The sequence below is a fragment of the Salmo trutta genome, chromosome 35 (assembly GCF_901001165.1).
Source record: "Salmo trutta chromosome 35, fSalTru1.1, whole genome shotgun sequence".
Lineage (NCBI taxonomy): Eukaryota > Metazoa > Chordata > Actinopteri > Salmoniformes > Salmonidae > Salmo > Salmo trutta.
Genome location: NC_042991.1, coordinates 30,416,367 through 30,437,669, shown reverse-complemented (window position 1 = coordinate 30,437,669; position 21,303 = coordinate 30,416,367). Strand labels below are relative to the sequence as shown.

Here is a 21,303-nt window from a genome sequence, read left to right as displayed (position 1 = left end):
TTAAGTCGACGGCCGGCAAACCGTGCCAATATGTCCTCCAAACACCGGCTTAGAGGGCATTATCACTTTTATACAACGGGTTACCAACATATTCAAATAATGATTGATTCATTTATTCATACTATTTCATTCTTCCAAGAGATATAGTGCCGACACAAATCTAAGGTTGCTACCAAAATCGGCTGATCAGAGACTTGACCCAGTCGTTAAGTCTTGCCATTTTCTTATCCCTTGCTTGCAAGCTAGCCAACTACGGCTGACTTACTGTCACGTCAAACAGTGCAGCCAGAATAACAGAAAAATAGCTGCATTTGCATTTGTTTAAGCTGTTTTCTAGTGACATTTATTTGGATACATCCATAACAATGAGATAATGATGCGCAATTTTGCCTGGCATAGAAAATCTGGTCTCTTGTCAGGACACTGCTGTTCAAGGGAGCTAGCCGTGTGGCTCAGTTGGTAGAGCATGGCACTTGCAACGCCAGCGGTGTGGGTTCGAGTCCAAAGGGGGAACAGTAGAAATAAAAATGTATGCACTCACTACTGTAAGTTGCGATAATCGCGTCTGCTGAAATGCTAACACAATCACTTCAAACTGCAGCTGAAAGACAGCAAACTAGCTTAGCTGTGTTTAATTTGACCTGTTTTCTATTGACATTACTTTGTATATATCCATAAAAATGATGCCAGTTGATTCATGATTTTGACTGGCTGAGAAAAGCTGCCTGCCTGTCTGTCTCATCCCGACTCCCAACACGTTCATTACTATGGGACAGCTGGAGACCAAATTTCAATATTGAAACAATGTTGCAAATGTCAAAGAGACAAGCAGCAAGGTTTATACAAATCTCCGCTGTTGAAAATCAAATGTTAGTCTAAAAGAAATGGGAGATAATGTCTAGATGCTTTTTATAGTGGAGATCAAGTTTATAAATTGCCTGACTGGGCTGAGTCTTAGCTTTTGCTGGTGGTAATTTGGGGAATAGACACCTTCTGGAATGTGGTTTTAAACCAATCAGTATCCAGGATTAGACCCACCCATGGTATAAAGAGAAACATAATGCACACTCTAGAATGCCCTTTAAAGGTCATCAGAAACGAGTATTCAACAATGCTGTGGTATAAATGCTTATATAAAGCATTATATCTGTCATTTTTAAATAAAGTGTTAACACAATGCAATCAATCACAATTCTCCCTCCACAGTATGGTGACTGTTCCTGGGCTTGTGTTCCCCTCTGTAGGACTACAGCATTCCCCATATTGACTTGTTCACTGAGCCAGAGGGCCACGGCAGGCTAGCACCGTACCATGACGACACTGTAGAGATCAGCTCCTTCGGTATCCCACAGAACACAGCTTCCATCAAAGTCAACTCTGGAGTGTAAGTATATCTAATGGTTGTTGTATTTACATGGTACCTCTTCAGTCCACTCTAGGGCAGGGTATTCCAAACTCGTTCCTGTGGCCCGTCCTGGGTGCCTGTTTTGTTTTTTCCCTAGCACTACACAAATAACCAAATCATCATCAAGCTTTGATTATTTGAATGGACTGTGTATTGCTAGGGCAAAAACCAAAACGTGGGGGCCTCAGGACCGAGTTTTGGAAACCCTGCTCTTGGGTGTAGGTGCATCTATGCTCTTCCTAAAATGCTACATCTAAATGTCTATGGTGTAGTGGTTCAGTGGATCAGTCCACTCTGTGTAAGTACATCTTTGCTCCTCATAAATCAGGGGTGGTCAAACTACGGCCCACGGGCCGGACAGTTTTTGGTCTAAAGCAGTGCACTTAATAGGGAATAGTGTGTCATTTGGTATGCTGCCTTATTACTCTAGCATGCAGATATGTAGTTACTGAAACATCCGGCATACATTATTATTATTTTTTTTCTATTTATTATTTGAAGAAGAAAAAAAAAATCCAGGACACGCTTGAACGTCTGAAACTAGATTAAAAACTAAGTAGAAATTATAATGGACCTTTTATATTTTCAAACAACTGCCCTTTTCCCGGCCCCCAAATTGATTTTGACGAACAAATTGGTAAAAATAAATCTACGGCTCTGTTGATTTTCGAAATCCTGATGTGGCTCTCAAGACAAACAGTTAGCCCTCCCCTGTCCTAAATGTCTATGGTACCTTTTTGATCCACTGTGGGTTGTCAGTGTGTGTAGTCCTCCTGAACGGTACCTCTAGATGTCTATGGTACCTCTTTAGTTTGTTTAGTATGCTGCTTGGCTCTTGTTGTAAACCTCCTCAGCAACAAGGCATTCTCCTCATGGTACTTCTAATGAGATTGCTATCTGGGTAGGCAGCGGGAGATCAGCATTACATACTGCAGTGCAATACAACTCTTGTTATTGTAGAGAATTCAATTACTGTTTCAGTTGGAGATAATGACATTTCGGAGCCTTGAGCGACCAGGCAATCCTAATTCTCTACGTTGATTATTTCATGGCTTCTGGCTGCTACTGAACCAAACCTGGGTCATGTTCATTGGGTTCCAATGGGAATAAAACTGATTGAACCAGGGAGGGACAATAATAAATGCTGATTTTTGTTTTCCTTTCTGGGGTGTGCCCTAACGAACCCGACACTGACTTCAAATATAATTTGTTTACTTTTAAAACTAAGCCTGCTCAGAGTGCCAGATCAGATAAGCTTTTTTTTTGAAAAGTATTTCAAAGAATTTGGATTGAAGAAGAGTCAGGAAATTATTACATCTGTGTTTCCCAAACCTGGTCCTGGGAACCCAAGGGAGTACACATTTTTATTTTTGCCCCAGCACTAACACACATGATTCTAATCCTGGACCGAAGGGAGTACACATTTTTATTTTTGCCCCAGCACTAACACACATGATTCTAATCCTGGACCGAAGGGAGTACACATTTTTGTTTTTGCCCCAGCACTAACACACATGATTCTAATCCTGGACCGAAGGGAGTACACATTTTTGTTTTTCCCCAGCACTAACACACATGATTCTAATCAAAGGCGTAATGGTAAGTTGATTAGTTGAATCATGTGTGTTAGTGCTTAGGCAAAAATCAAAATGTGCACCCCTTTCGGTCCAGGATTGGGAAATACTGGATTAAATAATGATGGGCATGTTGATGTTTTTGAATGAGGCGTTTGTTTTAATATGGCTTGCAAGTGGTATGCTGTCATGGTGTTGTTGTTGCAGATTCACATGCTCAAAGTGATTGCCCCTCAGGGATAAATAATGTTTTAATGGAATTGATTTGCAGGCTGAGGAGAGAGAGAGCACTGACAGATAATGATTACTCCCCCCCCCCCCCCCCCGAATGTCCCATATGCAACCTGCCCCTGCATGTTATAGAGGAGAGAAAGGTAAAAGTGGGGAGGGAGAGAGAGAGAGGGAGAGAGAGGGGTGGGGTAGGAGACTAGTAAGGGTGGGGGACATACAGAGGTAGAGAAAGAGGGGGGGGAAACTGGTAAAAGCAGAGAGAGAAAGACAGAGGTAGAGAGAGAAAAAAGGAAAGAAAGAATCTGGCAAAGTTTTCAAAGGTTATTTTTCCCACGTGAGAGGCACGTTTCAGAACATTGTGTGCCCTGGCTCTTAGCTGAAGTACACCACAATAGACCATTTCCCTCTTCATTGCCAAACTGCTACTAAAGACGGTTTACTTAGACACGTGTGATCAAAAAGTCCCCATTCAGGAATCATTTCTGTTCTGTGCCCGACCATCCCGGAAATTCTTACTGGAGGCAGTTAAAGTTAGAGTTGAATACTTGTGGCTGTCAAAGAAGTGATCATCTAGCCTGGTTACAGCAGACCAATGATACAGTACATCATGGCACCAGACTGAATGGTGAGCACAGCGTTCAGTCTAGTTGAACCAGGCTAGTAATCAACTCAACACCAATGTTATTCCCTGAATACTTTGGCCTGTGTTTCCTTAGCAACTCTCCCTGCGGTTCTTTTTCTGACTCACACATGGAATGTCTGAGTACTGTACAGTCTTTCTTTCCTTATTCTCACTCAAGGTAATCTAGCATTGTACAGTACTGGGGGTAAAAGAACCTGGCACAGCATTGGATGGAGAATAGAGTTTGACTGTAAATCTATCACTGATGTTTTATGTGTGATACACAGGCATAATATGAACCAGGATTGGCATCAATAACGTAACATTTCAGTTTAATCAATTCAGGCGATGAATGGAAATTGAATCCATGATTTCAAAATTGCCCATTATTTGAATCTAATCTCAGTTCACCTGCGGACCGATTTAAAGTTAAGACAAGTTGGACATTCATGTAAATCATTAATTGATGTAAACACTGATCTCAAGTCTGGATTAGCCCGCTGCTGAATTGACTGAATTGGAATGGGAGGTACCCTGCTTAGAAGAACAGATGACTGACCCATTGGTGTGTACATAATGTTTAGGTATTCCTGTTCCTCCCCAACACAGGTGGTTGGTGTTCAGTGACCCAGGGTTCCAGGGCCTCCTGGCGGTGTTGGAGAAAGGGGAGTACCCCTGTCCCGAGGCCTGGGGGTTCAACACACCCTTCATCGGATCCCTCAGACCCCTCAAAATGGTGGGTGCTACAGTATCTCGCAATAACAGATGTAGGATCTTAATTTGATCACTTTTTTGTTGCCGAAAATGCTGGAGGAAATGCAAACTCGCAGTGTATTCAAGGTTTCAAAAGGCTTCTAAAGTTTGTAATTTGATTTTCTCTAATGAAAAAGGTATCAACCCCTACAAAAAATGGCCATGAATTATAATCCACATATCCTTTTACTGCAGGATTCATTTCCTGCTGTAGCAAACTGGCTCAAATTAATATCCTACACATGTACTGCACATTAAATACATGGATTAAACTACATGTCCATAAAATACAATGGAAGCACGAAGGATGATGAACAACAAACAAGGCTTGCGTTCATTTACAATTTATCTTTGTTTTATTCTTTCTCCAAACCTTTGTTCTACCTTTTTCTCTGTTTTCAATGTTTAATTACCTTTTGAAAATACAGGTGCCAATGTTTAGCAAATCATTTCCAAGGCAGAAGAACAGTACATGCAAAGGATGAACTAAACCATAAATGTTTATCTTTATTTTTGGAATAATCTTCTTGTTTAGCCACATTTTTGCTTTTATTGAATTGTGGAAATTTGTCTAAAGCTACAGTATATATCTTTATGAACATGTATCTTCATGGACATGTAGTTTAATCCATGTATTTTATGGACATGTGATAAGATTCATGTGCAAATAGTCATGACTGACTAGTGAGTGAGCTGTTGGCCAACACAAGCATGCAAAATTGGATAGTGACTAGTGAGCAATTGTCAATTGTTCTAATGACATTTTGCCTTGTCTTTTTATGTCCTATACCACTCTACATGAAGGTTATTAAGTTCACTGTCGTACCAAATTACTGAAATTACTCAGACGCAGAGACAGAATGCACTCATTCAATCTGAATGAGGCTTGTCCAGTCTCTGGGCGGTGCAATCTCTCATCTGTCTCCAGCAGCGTAGCAGTTCATTATGCTATGTGCGTAAATGGCAGAGTTTGCATACTGCTGACTCCCACCTCGATGTTGTGTGCTTTTTTAATTAGTGGACTATAGTGCTGTTGTGATTGATTATCTCTGTTTGTTGCAGGGTGCCTTCAAGGTGGAGAATCCTAATGAAGTCAAGGTACGCCATTACTTTACCATTACATTCTGCTTTACTGTCGTCCTCAAGTTGTCCCGGGTTCAAATAGTATTTGTGTTCTTTCAAATACTTTAGCTTCGCTTGATTGAGTTTTCCTGGCACAATGGAGCCAATAGAAAAGTCCCAAAAGGACAAACCCTTCTGGCACCCCAGACAGGCTCAATCAAATGTTTAAAGCATTTAAAAGAAAGCAAATGCTATCTAAACCTGTCTGGTTTATAAATTCACATACTATTTTAGCATGTTGTCAGCTAATGTATTGTTGGTCTGACTATGGAAACACATTGAAAAACAACAACCAATCACAAATCATTACGATCAGGTCTTGGGGTCAAACACCCTTTGAACCGCTCCCTCCTACCTTTGACCTTTGGCCTTGGTCTCCTCAGGCTGTGGTGTATGAGCGGCCTGGTTTTGAGGGATCCTGTCTGGAGATCGATGGGGACGTGTTCGGTTTTGGAGATGAAGGAGATGAAGAGGCATCAAACCTGGAGTCAAACAGACTGAAGTCAGTGGGCTCTGTGAAGATCCTCAGAGGACTGTAAGTTCATATAGCTCTTAAAACGTTCATATGTATTTATGTGGGAGAGAATACTTTATTACTGGTTATTAAGAAACACAATACACAATCAAGGTGTCGTGTTGTGATAGAGTGTTACAAAATGGTACTGTCAGTGATCCTCAAACCTGCTCCTGGAGAGCCACAGTACTGTGGACTATTGTCCCTAGTTTGAACCATCACACTCGATTCAACTTATCATCTGATTTTCAATACCTTGATAATGTGAATCAGTTGTCTCACTTCTGAGCTGCAACAAAAACCTGCAGTACTGCAGCTCTCCAGAAGCACGAGTTTAGGATCATGTGTTACAGTAATGCAACATACATATGAAGTAATATACTGTACAAAGTGCGTACAATGTAGCCATTGTCTAATTCCCTTTTATTTACTGTCCCAGCTGGGTGGGGTATGACCAACTAGGGTTTGAGGGTCACCAGCATGTCCTGGAGGAAGGAGAGTACCTGGACTGGAGGGACTGGGGAGGAATGACTGATCAGCTGCTGTCTATACGACCTGTACTGGCAGTAGGTATCATGCTATGACCTAGAACTGAATGGTGTACGATTTGGTATGAAATTATGAATTACAGTATGGATGAACCCCTGCTATAAATGAGCATCAACCCTCCTCTTGGAGAGGTTTTGCTCTACACTCTTATTTTGTGCTCTACAGTCTTTCCAAAAGGGTTCTTCGGCTGTCCCCGTAGGAGAACCCATTTCAGTTCTCGGTAGAACACTTTTTTGTTTCAGGTAGAACCCTTTTGGGTTCCATGTAGAACCCTCTGTGGAAAGGGTTCTTCATGGAACCCAAAATGGTTCTACCAGGAACCAAAAGGGTTCTACCTGGAACCAAAAAGGGTTCTTCAAAGGGTTCTCCTATGGGGACAGCCGGGCACCTTTTTCTTCTAAGAGTGTATTGTAGCCCCACACAAACACACCTGATTCAGCTAATCAATAGAGTCAGGTGAGTTGGAACAAAAGCATGCAGGGGAGCTCTCGCCAATGAGGAGGGTTGGGCACCTCTGATCTTGTTTGGTATGGTATGCCAATGGTGTAAAGGTAAGTCATGATAGGGTATTGTTTGTTATGGTATGCCATGACCATACAATTAGTTATGCAGTACTAAAACAGACTTTCCCCATTCAAGTCAATGTTCTGTGATTGATGGACCAGCGGTCATATTGGGTGTACCTATGAGTGTACCAGTCAAATTGCTGTGGACTGAGGGTTTTGTACATTCTAGTAGTTCTACTTCTAAGAACAGGACCAAGGATGTTCTTTGTTTCATTTCCCCATGACAGGATTTCATGTCACCACACCTCAAGATGTTCAGTGAGAGAGACTTTGGCGAGCTGGGCGCCAACATCGACATCTTAGAGCCTATAATCAATATAGAGGACACCGGCTATGGGCTGAAAACGCAGTCTGTCGACGTTATGGGCGGAGTGTAAGTCTGAGATCTCTTTCTTTCTCTGTTTCCACCTCTGATGTGCACAGTTAAAGCTACAATCTGCCATTTCAACAGCCTGGCCCTGTCACTTTGTTTGGTAAGCTTGGGGATGGGGCTGGGGAAATGTAACCACTTTCAAATTCATACAGACCTATGGAACCATGGATAATTAATTGAAATGACCATTGAACAACAGGAAATGTTACAGATTGTGGCTTTAAATCTACCTTGCCCAGTCTTGTGTGTCTTATAGGAAAATGACCAGTTAGTTGATTACAGGAAGTCCGGGCTGTGCTCTGCTATTCAGTGTGAATGTAATGAGACGTCTACATACTGTTAACCACTAATTTACTGTCCTGATTTAAATACTCCAGTGATCTGTAGTAGCTCAGGTCAGGTGTCTTCTAAGTTTCATTATTATCACTGTGTCCTGTGGCCTGGCGGACTACATAGTTCAAAATGATCACTACAAAGCTGGAAATGTAGTGTTCTAATAAACAGAAGCAAAGTTACAATGCAACTTCTAAAAGCATATTTGATCCTGTATAGTTGAAGGTAGACTCAGCGAGATGAAGTTGCAACGAGCAGCACCGCAGATAGTGAGATGACCGTGATGCAAGACTTTGCTCTCACACGGTCACACAGAGGATCTACACCAGTGGAGGCTGGTGGGAGGAGCTATAGGAGGACAGGCTCATTGTAATGGCTGGAATGGAATCAATGGAACGGTATCAAACACATTAAACATATGGAAACCACATGTATGACTTCGTTCCATTTATTCCATTCCAGCCATTACAATGAGCCTGTTCTCCTATAGCTCCTCCCACCAGCCTCCACTGATCTGCACATGTGCACGTGTGTGCTTCACGCTCCTACAACGTGTTAGCTACGGGGCCAAAACAGCAGAGAAGTTGTTGCAGAAATGAACCCATTATGTGTAGACGTGCATTCAACTTCCCCTCGCTGAGTCTACCTTGAGAGTTTCAGCGAAGCACCAAGTAAACAGCAATATCGGGCCGATTTCCGCAGCAACTAAGAGCGTTGAAGCGCGTGTTTAAACTTCTCTGCTGTTTTAGTCCCGCGTGTTGTAGCTATTGAAACGTGCACATGTGCAGATACCCTGCGCTACTCTGTGAGTGCATCTTCTGGCATCGCACTCATCTGCAACATCTGTTGTGCTGCTCGTGGCAACATCATATCTCAAAGTCTCAGATGTTTAACTTATAAGTGAACCTTGACACATACTATCCTACAGCATGTGCAGCCCTCTAGACTTAATCGTTGTTACTAATGTGTCTGTGCTAGCTAATTGTTTCTCACTTTGGCTGAAATATCTTCCTGTGTTGCCTGCAGAGCAAGGTCTAACGCGTGTTCATTCATGTACAGTATGTTATCTTAAGTTCCTTCTCTCCGGATAAGGGTCGTGTTCATTAGGGCACACCATACCAAAACATTTAAAAACGGAATACAAAAACAAGCATTTCAAGTTCAGGTTGTTCATACACGTTTCACTTTGTTTTTGGAACCTAATGAACAGTTGTAGGCCTGACTGTAGGCTGGCTGCCTGTAGGCTGGCTGACTCTCCCCGGTTGGCACGTTCAGACAGGGGACCAAAATTCCTCGGAGACGTTCAGTTCAGTCCACGCCTCATTTCCTGGGTATCTCTGTCAGTTGGGAACAGGGTGGAGTACACTATGTGCAGCAGAGCACTTCCACTTGCATTTGGAGGAACGTCTGTGGTTCTGTTACAGTGTTGTGAACCCTTATTATAGTGTACTACATAGCCTCACCCTGTCGTGCCGCTCCCTTGTCGTCCCGCTCCCCCCGTCGTCCCGCACCCCCGTCGTGCTTCTCCCTTGTCGTGCTGACTAAACTCTGTTATTCAACCTGTTGACTCAACCCAGCAGACTCTCGCTCTCTCTCCCTTATCTCTCTTTCTCTCTCTCTCTCTCCTCCTACCTATCGCTCATATCATTCTATCTTTCTCTCTCTCGTCAGCTTCTGCTGTGGTCTTTTCTATGCTGTGTGACACACACACACAGGCAGTCATCAGATACACACTAATCAAAGACAATATTGAGTAGGAGCGTAGGAGCTAATTAACCACTATCTGTATCTTATCTACATGTTTGATCTGAAATGTCAACAGTTTAATATTAACCTTGGTTTTAATGACTTTGATTCCGTCTATCTATTCGTTGTTATAGACCTTGTCTTTTGCGTCATCCATCATAAGAGCACAAAAAATACCGTAAAACCCGTTATAATGTGCAGCGCAGTTTAATTTCCCGTTCTCTAATGATGTGCGTTTAGGGTTGCCAAATTACAGTATCTTTCCCTAAATTCCCACAGAGGATTACACATTTCCTGCTTACTCCATCCTGATTCCGGGAAATCTCCAACCGGGATTTCTGGAATACCTGGGAATTCTGGAAAGTTACTAGAATTTTTTCAACCTTAACCTTTAACCTGAGTTTAGTCAAGTGTGGATGCATGTGATGCAACTGCGAGTTGCAGTCTTTGACACTTCTGTTTGAACTGTTCACACAAAATGTTGGCCCTCAGACTGAAACATCAAGGCACTACCTGACCTTGAGCAATAAGAAACGGTACTGAATACGGTCCTCGTGTGTCCCTCCTAGATGGGTGGCATTTGAGGAGGAAGGGTTCTCTGGAAAGGCGTATGTGTTGGAGAAAGGCCTCTACGGAAGCCCAGAGGACTGGGGGGCCCTCAGCTCCAAGATCACATCCGTCATGCCTGTCATTATGGTAAGATCAACACAATATTAAATGACAAAATATTATAATATTATAATGATAAACTAATCATATAATATAGTATTAATGTTGCACTGGATATCATAAGGTGAATGCACCAATTTGTAAGTCGCTCTGGATAAGAGCGTCTGCTAAATGACTTAAATGTAAATGTAAAATAAAATATTAAATCATTGAAATATTCTGTAATCAGTTACATCCGTTTGGAAAGGGGGCAAGGTCGGGGGAATGACATGAGCCATACAGTATGGGATAATGCTGATCTACAGAGAGGTGATAGTACACTATATAGGGAAGAGGGTGCCAATTTGGGATGCATCCAATGATAATAAAGTCATCAATGACCAATACACTGATCCAACAATTGTTCTATTATTTCCTCAGTTCTCTCAATAATGCCCTCATTTGTGGTCTCTTCTAGGATAATCTGGGAAATTCCTCCAAGTTTAAGGTATGTCAACCAAAAGCAGCAGGACCAACCTACATTTCTTTGTCATAGATTTTGTAAATCACTCCATGACAGCCCCATATTTCACAGAATCTGACAGTGTATCTGTTGTGTGTCTCAGATGCAGTTGTTCTCGGAGCCGGGCTTCCAGGGTTCTGTCCACGTTGTGGAGGACAGTGTTTCTGCCCTGCCACACGGCTTTTCCCTGGGTTCCTGCAAGGTGCTGGCTGGCAGGTGAGTGTCGTTATTCATCCAACGTAATCTGCAGATTGTAACATGTACAGTATCTTTCCCGTACCATTAGCTACATCATTTGCCAGACGAAGTTACTGTTGGCCACAGTCATTTATATCTACAGTTGTAGATGATGCCTATACTTTTATACATTTGCTGTTGGAACATTATGATGGTGGAGAAAAATAATGATAATCTCCATGTCTGTGCGTGTCTGTGTGTTCCAGCTGGCTGGCGTTTGAGGGCCAGAGCTTCACTGAGAGTATGTATGTGTTAGAGGAGGGGGACTACCCTGATCTGAGGGCCATGGGGTGTGTGGAGCCCAACTCCTCTGTCCTGTCCCTGCAGACTACTGGCTTTGTGAGTACCCCGTCTATTAGCTCTCTTTCTGTGTTGTAAATGGCAACCTATTCCCTACATAGTGCACTACCTTTGACCAGGGCCATAGGATATATAGTAGTGCACTATATAGGGAATAGGATGCCATTTGAGATGCACAAAATGTCTATGTCAGGGATGGGCATAGACATCCCAAACATTCTCACACTGTTCCTGCAACTCCATCTCTCTGCTGGAGGTGAATGTATTGGAAGATTACGTTTTCTGATGTTGTGAATAGTAGACTACACAAAGTGCAATTTGAAAATGTGGTTGTGCATCAGCAGATTTACTCTTGGTATGTCAGTCATTGATAGTCAGTCAATTAGCCCATGTCTGCTAACATTTTTCAGAATGCTAAATTAGTTTAGCGGCCAGCTATCTAAACTTGTTATCTTGGTCAAATTACCAGCCGGGTGTCCCCCATTGATTTTTTTTAGTCAGTGTCACTTAGATATATTAAAAACTGCAAACATTTCTCTCCTCCCGCATGGCAAAATGTGTAGAATTGCAAGAAATGAACTCTAAAACATAAACAACTTCTCTCTGCTGACAAGAGGTGGGCCACTAAGATGTTTTGCTCACAACACATCAAAGTTGCCCATCCCTGGTCTATGTCAACCTTCTATGGCCCAAAGAAAAACCTATTTCATCCAATACTGTAATGCGTCTGTGTGTAGCTGGTGTAAATGAGTCAGGCGCAGGACAGCAGATATGAGTAACGTACGCAATTTTACTCAACAATAATCACAATACACATCAATAAATCCAAGGCCACAATACAATAAACAATCACTCACAAACAAACATGGGGGAACAGAGGGTTAAATAATGAACAAGTAATTGGGGGATTGAAACCAGGTGTGTAAGACAAGGACAAAACAAATGGAAAATGAAAAGTGGATCGGCCGGTGACGTCGACCGCCGAACGCCGCCCGCCGAACGCCGCCCGAACAAGGAGAGGGACCGACTTCGGCGGAAGTCGTGACAAATATATTGGATCCACATAATCACATGATTTCATCCAATACAATAATTGTTTTTGGACAATTGTTTGGTATAAAGGGTTACAATAGGAATAGTGGTAATCTATATACAGTAAAGTCGTGGCCAAAAGTTTTGAGAATGACACAAATATTAATTTTCACAAAGTCTGCTGCCTCAGTTTGTATGATGGCAATTTTAATATACTCCAGAATGTTATGAAGAGTGATCAGATGGATTGCAATTAATTGCAAAGTCCCTCTTTGCCATGCAAATGAACTGAATCCCCAAAAAACATTTCCACTGCATTTCAGCCCTGCCACAAAAGGACCAGCTGACATCATGTCAGTGATTCTCTCGTTAACACAGGTGTGAGTGTTGACGAGGACAAGGCTGGAGATCACTCTGTTATGCTGATTGAGTTCGAATAACAGACTGGAAGCTTCAAAAGGAGGGTGGTGCTTGGAATCATTGTTCTTCCTCTCAACTATGGTTACCTGCAAGGAAACACGTGCCGTCATCATTGCTTTGCACAAAAATGGCTTCACAGGCAAGGATATTGCTGCCAGTAAGATTGCACCTAAATCAACCATTTATCGGATCATCAAGAACTTCAAGGAAAGCGGTTCAAATGTTGTGAACAAGGCTTCAGGGCACCCAAGAAAGTCCAGCAAGCGCCAGGATCGTCTCCTAAAGTTGATTCAGCTGCGGGATCGGGGCACCACCAGTACAGAGCTTGCTCAGGAATGGCCGCAGGCAGGTGTGAGTGCATCTGCACGCACAGTGAGGCAAAGACTTTTGGAGGATGGCCTGGTGTTAAGAAGGGCAGCAAAGAAGCCACTTCTCTCCAGGAAAAACATCAGGGACAGACTGATATTCTGCAAAAGGTACAGGGATTGGACTGCTGAGGACTGGGGTAAAGTAATTTTCTCTGATGAATCCCCTTTCCGATTGTTTGGGGCATCCGGAAAAAAGAAGACAAGGTGAGCGCTACCATCAAGTCCTGTGTCATGCCAACAGTAAAGCATCCTGAGACCATTCATGTGTGGGGTTGCTTCTCAGCCAAGGGAGTGGGCTCACTTACAATTTTGCCTAGGAACACAGCCATAAATAAAGAATGGTACCAACACATCCTCCGAGAACAACTTCTCCCAACCATCCAGGAACAGTTTGGTGACGAACAATGCCTTTTCCAGCATGATGGAGCACCTTGCCATAAGGCAAAAGTGATAACTAAGTGGGGAACAAAACATCGATATTTTGGGTCCATGGCCAGGAAACTCCCCAGACCTTAATCCCATTGAGGACTTGTGGTCAATCCTCAAGAGGCGGGTGGACAAACAAAACCCACAAATTCTGACAAACTCCAAGCATTGATTATGCAAGAATGGGCTGCAATCAGTCAGGATGTGGCCCAGAAGTTAATTGACAGCATGCCAGGGCGGATTTCAGAGGTCTTGAAAAAGAAGCGTCAACACTGCAAATATTGACTCTTTGCATCAACTTCATGTAATTGTCAATAAAGCCTTTGACACTTATGAAATGCTTGTAATTATACTTCAGTATTCCATAGTAACATCTGACAAAAATATCCAAAGACACTGAAGCAGCAAACTTTGTGGAAATTAATATTTGTGTCATTAAGTAGCTTGAAGGTTTAAGGTCGGTATCAAACAAAGAAGGTCACTATTTAGATGTATGAACATGCTTAGTCATTCAAACAATAAAACGGTCACCAGTAATGGTAAGAGTTGGTGTTCTCATACCATTGTCAGGCGTATAAATAACCTCTCTCTCTCCCTCTCTTCCTCTCTCCCCCTCCCTCTCTCTCTCTCTCCATCCTTCTCTTCCTTTCTCCCCCTACCCCTCTCTCTTCCTCTCCATCCCCCTCCCTCTCGTTCTTCCTCTCTCCATCCCCCTCCTATTCTCTCTCCCTCCCTCTCTTCCTCTATATCCTCTCCTATTCTCTCTCTCACTCTCTCTTCCTCCTCATAGGAGTTCTCGCTGCCCTCTGTCACCCTGTTTGAGAGGTCAGGTCTGCGGGGGAAGAGGGTGGTTCTGACCGACAGCTCGGTTAACCTGCAACTTGCGGGAGGCTGCAGCCTGGTCCAGTCTGTCCTGGTGGAGGGAGGCATGTGAGTACATACAGCACAGCCTGTCTGTCCTCATGTCTCTGTCTGTTGTCTGTCTGCCTACCTGCTTGTCTCTCTGTCAAAGGTCATATATTTGTATGCATGAGCCTCCTAGTCTCACGCACCAGATAGTCCTCCCCAGATTGTGCACAATAGCCTGTGGACAAGGTTTTGGGGCCCTTCCTATCCACAGACAGAGCTCTGTGTTCTTCGTGTGTGTGTGTGTGTGTGTGTGTGTGTGTGTGTGTGTGTGTGTGTGTGTGTGTGTGTGTGTGTGTGTGTGTGTGTGTTAGCGCATTTGTCTAAGAGAATCCTACTGACGGTTCCCCAGGAAGCTAGCTGTTACGTTTATATCCTTACAGTGCATACTATATAAAGAAACACCAAACTGGAAAGATCATTTTTCTTTGGAGCTGTTAGAAACGACACCGTCGTGTGACACAAAAGCACATCCTTTATCCACTGACACAGCTATTTGTAGTCCTTTATCCACTGACACAGCTATTTGTAGTCCTTTATCCACTGACACAGCCATTTGTAGTCCTTTATCCACTGACACAGCTATTTGTAGTCCTTTATCCACTGACACAGCTATTTGTAGTCCTTTATCCACTGACACAGCTATTTGTAGTCCTTTATCCACTGACACAGCCATTTGTAGTCCTTTATCCACTGACACAGCTATTTGTAGTCCTTTATCCACTGACACAGCCATTTGTAGTCCTTTATCCACTGACAGCCATTTGTAGTCCTTTATCCACTGACACAGCCATTTGTAGTCCTTTATCCACTGACACAGCCATTTGTAGTCCTTTATCCACTGACACAGCTATTTGTAGTCCTTTATCAACTGACAGCTATTTGTAGTCCTTTATCAACTGACACAGCCATTTGTAGCCCTTTATCAACTGACACAGCCATTTGTAGCCCTTTATCTACTGACAGCTATGTGTAGTCCTTTATTCACTGACACAACCCATGTGTAGTCCTTAATCCAACTGACAAAGCCATTTGTAGTCATATCCACTGACAGCCATTTGTAGTCTTTCTTTCAACACTTAATACAAGCAGTTCACACACCGTGAGCCAATTAATCACTGTATTTAACAATGCCAAAAGGTTTCTCATGAGTCATAGCACTACTTCACTTCACACCCCCAGACCAGTTCATCAACCTTTTGTAAACTCAGAGTGAAGTACACTTCACACAAGTCACCTGCGTGGGTAGTAGATCAGGTGACTATAGTTGGAGCTATTATTGCACAGTTCACAGTTGTGGAAATGTTGCATTGAGTTTAGTCTATTGTAGAACGCACAGTCAGCAGGAAGGAGGAGTTTAGTCTATTGTAGAACATACTGTCAGAAGGAAGTAGGAGTTTAGTCTAGTGTAGAACTTATGGTCAGCAGGAAGTAGGAGTTTAGTCTAGTGTAGAACTTATGGTCAGCAGGAAGTAGGAGTTTAGTCTAGTGTAGAACTTATGGTCAGCAGGAAGTAGGAGTTTAGTCTAGTGTAGAACAGACTAGATCAGGTGACTATAGTTGGAGCTATTATTGCACAGTTCACAGTTTTGGAAATGTTTAGTCTAGTGTGGAACGTTCAGTCAGCAGGAAGTAGGAGTTCAGTCTAGTTTAGAACATACGGTCAGCAGGAAGTAGGCGTTTTGCCTAGTGTTGGACGCACAGTCAGAAGGAAGTAGGAGTTTTGTCTAGTGTAGAACGCACGGTCAGCAGTAGTTTAGTGTCGTCTAGTGTAGAACGCACAGTCAGCAGGAAGTAGGAGTTCAGTCTAGTCTAGTGTAGAACGCACGGTCAGCAGGAAGTAGAGGTTTAGTCTAGTGTAGAATGCAGTCAACAGAAAGTAGGAGTTTAGTGTCGTCTAGTGTAGAACGCACAGTCAACAGAAAGTAGGAGTTTAGTGTAGTCTAGTGTAGAACGCATGGTCAGCAGGAAGTAGAGGTTTAGTCTCGTGTAGAACGCACGGTCAGCAAGTAGGAGTTTAGTCTAGTGTAGAACACGGTCAGCAGGAAGTTGGAGTCTCATCCAGGCAATGGGGGACTGTGTATTTTTTACGACCATGTTGCCCATAGCACAGGGTAATACTGAACGCATTATTAAGAAACGCTATCTTACCTCTGAAGTTGCTACAGATTTTATTGAGTGTATGACCAATACTCCACCACCTATTCTGCCTTCCTCTTGTGATGATTTAGTTGATAGTTTTTATTGCAATTTAAGGGCAACTGTTGATGCCATAGCTCAAGTTGAAAAGGCCATGAGAAACAACGTTCTCTGATCTGATGAAAACAAGATTGAACTCTTTGGCCTGAATGTCAAGTGTCACGCCTGGAGGAAACCTGGCACCATCCCTACGGTGAAGCATGGTGGTGGCAGCATGCTGTGGGGATGTTTTTCAGTGGATGGGGCTGGGAGACTAGTCAGGATCGAGGGAAAGATGAACGGAGCAAAGTACAGAGATCCTTCATGAAAACCTGCTCCAGAGTGCTCAGGACCTCAAACTGGGGCGAAGGTTCACCTTCCAACAGGACAATGACCTTAAGCACACAGCCAAGACAACGCAGGAGTGGCTTCAGGACAAGTCTCTGAATGTCCTTGAGGTGCCTAACCAGAGCCCGGACTTAAACCCGATCGAACATCTCTGGAGAGACTTGAAAATAGATATGCAGCGACGCTCCCCATCCAACCTGACAGAGCTTGAGAAGATCTGCAGAGAAGAATGGGAGAAACTCCCCAAATACAACTGTGCCAAGCTTGTAGCATCATATCCAAGAAGACTCGAGGCTGTAATCGCTGCCAAAGGTGCTTCAACAAAGTACTGAATAAAGGGTCTGAAAACTTGTGATATTTCCATTTTTTTATTTTAATACATTTGCAAAAATTTCTACAAACCTGGTTTTGCTTTGTCATTATGGGGTATTGTGTGTGAATTGATTTGATGAGGGGGGAAAAAAACGATTTAATACATTTTTGATTAAGGCTGTAACGTAACAAAATGTGGAAAAAGTCAAGGGGTCTGAATACTTTCCGAATGACTGAATAACAAGGCAATTAGAAATGCCAGATGGGCAAATTTTTCTAACTTGGATCACTAACAATCTCAATAATTTGAGAGTGCTCTTCTCGGCCATTGATGGCCTGAAATCCTACCCCCGCAGACCTATGTGAACTTTCCTCCACATCTAAATGTGATGAGTTTGCGGCATATTTCAGAGATAAGATAACCAACATTAGGCTGGGTATCAGTCAAGATCTGATGAGAAGTTTGGTGATATGTCCCCTAACCTAGCACACAAAGGCACTATGGATTTATTTACCCTGGTTGACACAGACATGCTCAGGAAAGGGATATCACAACTTAAGTCTTCTACCTGCCTTCTCGATCCTATCCCCACCACCTTTTCAAAACTGTTTTTAATTGCATTTCTGAATAAATTGTTTTTCAAACAGCAAAATAATTATTTATGTGCCAACTGTATTTAAAAAAAAAAAATCCAATCTGTTTTTTGTGCCTACCACAGCACAGAGCCAGCTTTAGTTAAAATGGTAAATGATCTACGAGTGAACACGTGCCAAACAGCTCTTTGTACTCTTGGATTTATGTGCTGCATTTGACAATGTTGACCATGATGTCCTTCTGGATGGACTGGAGAGGTGGGTTGGTCTCTCCGGTCCAGTTCTAAATTGGTTTAGGACCTATTTAACAGGTCAAGAGTTTTTGTCACCCTTGTTGAAGATAACTCAGTGAAAATACATGTCACATGGCGTTCCACAAGGTTCGATACTGTTCAGTTTATAGGTGTTACCCCTTGGCAGCGTTATCAGAAAGCACAGCATTGATTTTCCCTGCTAAGCAGATAATACACAACTTTACATTTCTGTGTTACCAGAGGATTTTAGCTCCACGGATAAATTATTAGACTGTATTAGTGATTTAAATACTTGGATGGCTGACAACTTCCTATAGCTAAATCAAGACCGAGGTAATTATTGTTGGAGCCAAAGCACAGAGAGAGAATCTGGCCACAAATGTTAATTCACAGGCAATAAAGATAAAATACCAACTAAAAAACCTAGGTGTTATTTTAGATTCTGAACTCCATTTCGAATCACACATTAGAAATGTGAACAAAATAGTTTTTTTTACCACCTGAGGAACATTGTCAAGGTGTGGCTGTTTCGCTCTCAGGCTGATACAAAAATACTCACGCAGGCTTTACTACTGTAATGCTCTCCTGTCTGGTCTACCCAAGAAAGCCAACTGCAAAACATACAGAATGCTGCAGCATGGGTACTGACCAAGACCAGACGAACAGCACACATTACACTGGTTTTAAGGTCTCTGCACTGGCTGCCTGTGAGTTTCAGAATTTATTTGAAGATTATTTGATTGGTTTTTAAATCAATCCACGACTGTGCACCACAATACATGTCAGACATGCTTTTAAGTTGTACCCAGTAGGTCCATCAGGTCCTCTGACACTGGCCTTTTAACTATCCCAAAGCCTAGGACCAAGAAGCAAGGAGAGACAGCATTTAGTTATTATGACCCCAGCCTCTGGAATAGCCTGCCAGAGAACCCGAGGGGGACCAAGAGGCATGGAGAGGCAGCCTTTAGTTATTATGCCCCCAGACTCTGGAATAGCCTGCCAGAGGACCTGAGGGGGACCAAGAGGCATGGAGAGGCAGCCTTTAGTTATTATGCCCCCAGCCTCTGGAATAGCCTGCCAGAGAACCTGAGGGGGACCAAGAGGCATGGAGAGACAGCCTTTAGTTATTATGCCCCCAGCCTCTGGAATAGCCTGTCAGAGAACCTGAGGGGGACCAAGAGGCATGGAGAGGCAGCCTTTAGTTATTATGCCCCCAGCCTCTGGAATAGCCTGCCAGAGGACCTGAGGGGGACCAAGAGACATGGAGAGGCAGCCTTTAGTTATTATGCCCCCAGCCTCTGGAATAGCCTGTCAGAGAACCTGAGGGGGACCAAGAGGCATGGAGAGGCAGCCTTTAGTTATTATGACCCCAGCCTCTGGAATAGCCTGTCAGAGAACCTGAGGGGGACCAAGAGGCATGGAGAGGCAGCGTTTAGTTATTATGCCCCCAGCCTCTGGAATAGCCTGCCAGAGGACCTGAGGGGGACCAAGAGGCATGGAGAGGCAGCCTTTAGTTATTATGCCCCCAGCCTCTGGAATAGCCTGCCAGAGAACCTGAGGGGGACCAAGAGGGCATGGAGAGGCAGCCTTTAGTTATTATGCCCCCAGCCTCTGGAATAGCCTGCCAGAGGACCTGAGGGGGACCAAGAGGCATGGAGAGGCAGCCTTTAGTTATTATGACCCCAGCCTCTGGAATAGCCTGCCAGAGAACCTGAGGGGGACCAAGAGACATGGAGAGGCAGCCTTTAGTTATTATGCCCCCAGCCTCTGGAATAGCCTGTCAGAGAACCTGAGGGGGACCAAGAGGCATGGAGAGCCAGCCTTTAGTTATTATGACCCCAGCCTCTGGAATAGCCTGTCAGAGAACCTGAGGGGGACCAAGAGGCATGGAGAGGCAGCCTTTAGTTATTATGCCCCCAGCCTCTGGAATAGCCTGCCAGAGGACCTGAGGGGGACCAAGAGAAATGGAGAGACAGCCTTTAGTTATTATGCCCCCAGCCTCTGGAATAGCCTGCCAGAGAACCTGAGGGGGACCAAGAGGGCATGGAGAGGCAGCCTTTAGTTATTATGCCCCCAGCCTCTGGAATAGCCTGCCAGAGAACCTGAGGGGGACCAAGAGACATGGAGAGGCAGCCTTTAGTTATTATGACCCCAGCCTCTGGAATAGCCTGCCAGAGAACCTGAGGGGGACCAAGAGGGCATGGAGAGGCAGCCTTTAGTTATTATGACCCCAGCCTCTGGAATAGCCTGCCAGAGAACCTGAGGGGGACCAAGAGACATGGAGAGGCAGCCTTTAGTTATTATGACCCCAGCCTCTGGAATAGCCTGTCAGAGAACCTGAGGGGGACCAAGAGGCATGGAGAGACAGCCTTTAGTTATTATGCCCCCAGCCTCTGGAATAGCCTGCCAGAGAACCTGAGGGGGACCAAGAGGGCATGGAGAGGCAGCCTTTAGTTATTATGACCCCAGCCTCTGGAATAGCCTGCCAGAGAACCTGAGGGGGACCAAGAGACATGGAGAGGCAGCCTTTAGTTATTATGATCCCAGCCTCTGGAATAGCCTGTCAGAGGACCTGAGGGGGACCAAGAGGCATGGAGAGGCAGCCTTTAGTTATTATGACCCCAGCCTCTGGAATAGCCTGCCAGAGAACCTGAGGGGGACCAAGAGACATGGAGAGGCAGCCTTTAGTTATTATGACCCCAGCCTCTGGAATAGCCTGCCAGAGAACCTGAGGGGGACCAAGAGGCATGGAGAGGCAGCCTTTAGTTATTATGACCCCAGCCTCTGGAATAGCCTGTCAGAGAACCTGAGGGGGACCAAGAGGCATGGAGAGACAGCCTTTAGTTATTATGACCCCAGCCTCTGGAATAGCCTGCCAGAGAACCTGAGGGGGACCAAGAGGCATGGAGAGGCAGACTTTAGTTATTATGACCCCAGCCTTTAGTTATTATGACCCCAGCCTTTAGTTA

The 21,303-nt window shown here is 43.9% G+C and overlaps 1 protein-coding gene across 2 annotated transcripts in view; it reads left to right on the top strand.

Moving 5' to 3' along the window:
* Window positions 1-21,303, top strand: part of LOC115175055 (beta/gamma crystallin domain-containing protein 1) — a 46,877-nt gene that overhangs the window by 21,148 nt on the left and 4,426 nt on the right. For both annotated transcript variants that reach the window (XM_029734209.1, XM_029734208.1), the window contains 11 exons: window positions 1,245-1,384; window positions 4,442-4,568; window positions 5,648-5,683; window positions 6,091-6,242; window positions 6,661-6,787; window positions 7,564-7,709; window positions 10,358-10,484; window positions 10,915-10,944; window positions 11,063-11,175; window positions 11,403-11,535; window positions 14,533-14,672. In XM_029734209.1, the coding sequence (XP_029590069.1) occupies window positions 1,245-1,384; window positions 4,442-4,568; window positions 5,648-5,683; window positions 6,091-6,242; window positions 6,661-6,787; window positions 7,564-7,709; window positions 10,358-10,484; window positions 10,915-10,944; window positions 11,063-11,175; window positions 11,403-11,535; window positions 14,533-14,672 (1,271 nt within the window). The remainder of the gene's footprint in view (window positions 1-1,244; window positions 1,385-4,441; window positions 4,569-5,647; window positions 5,684-6,090; window positions 6,243-6,660; window positions 6,788-7,563; window positions 7,710-10,357; window positions 10,485-10,914; window positions 10,945-11,062; window positions 11,176-11,402; window positions 11,536-14,532; window positions 14,673-21,303) is intronic.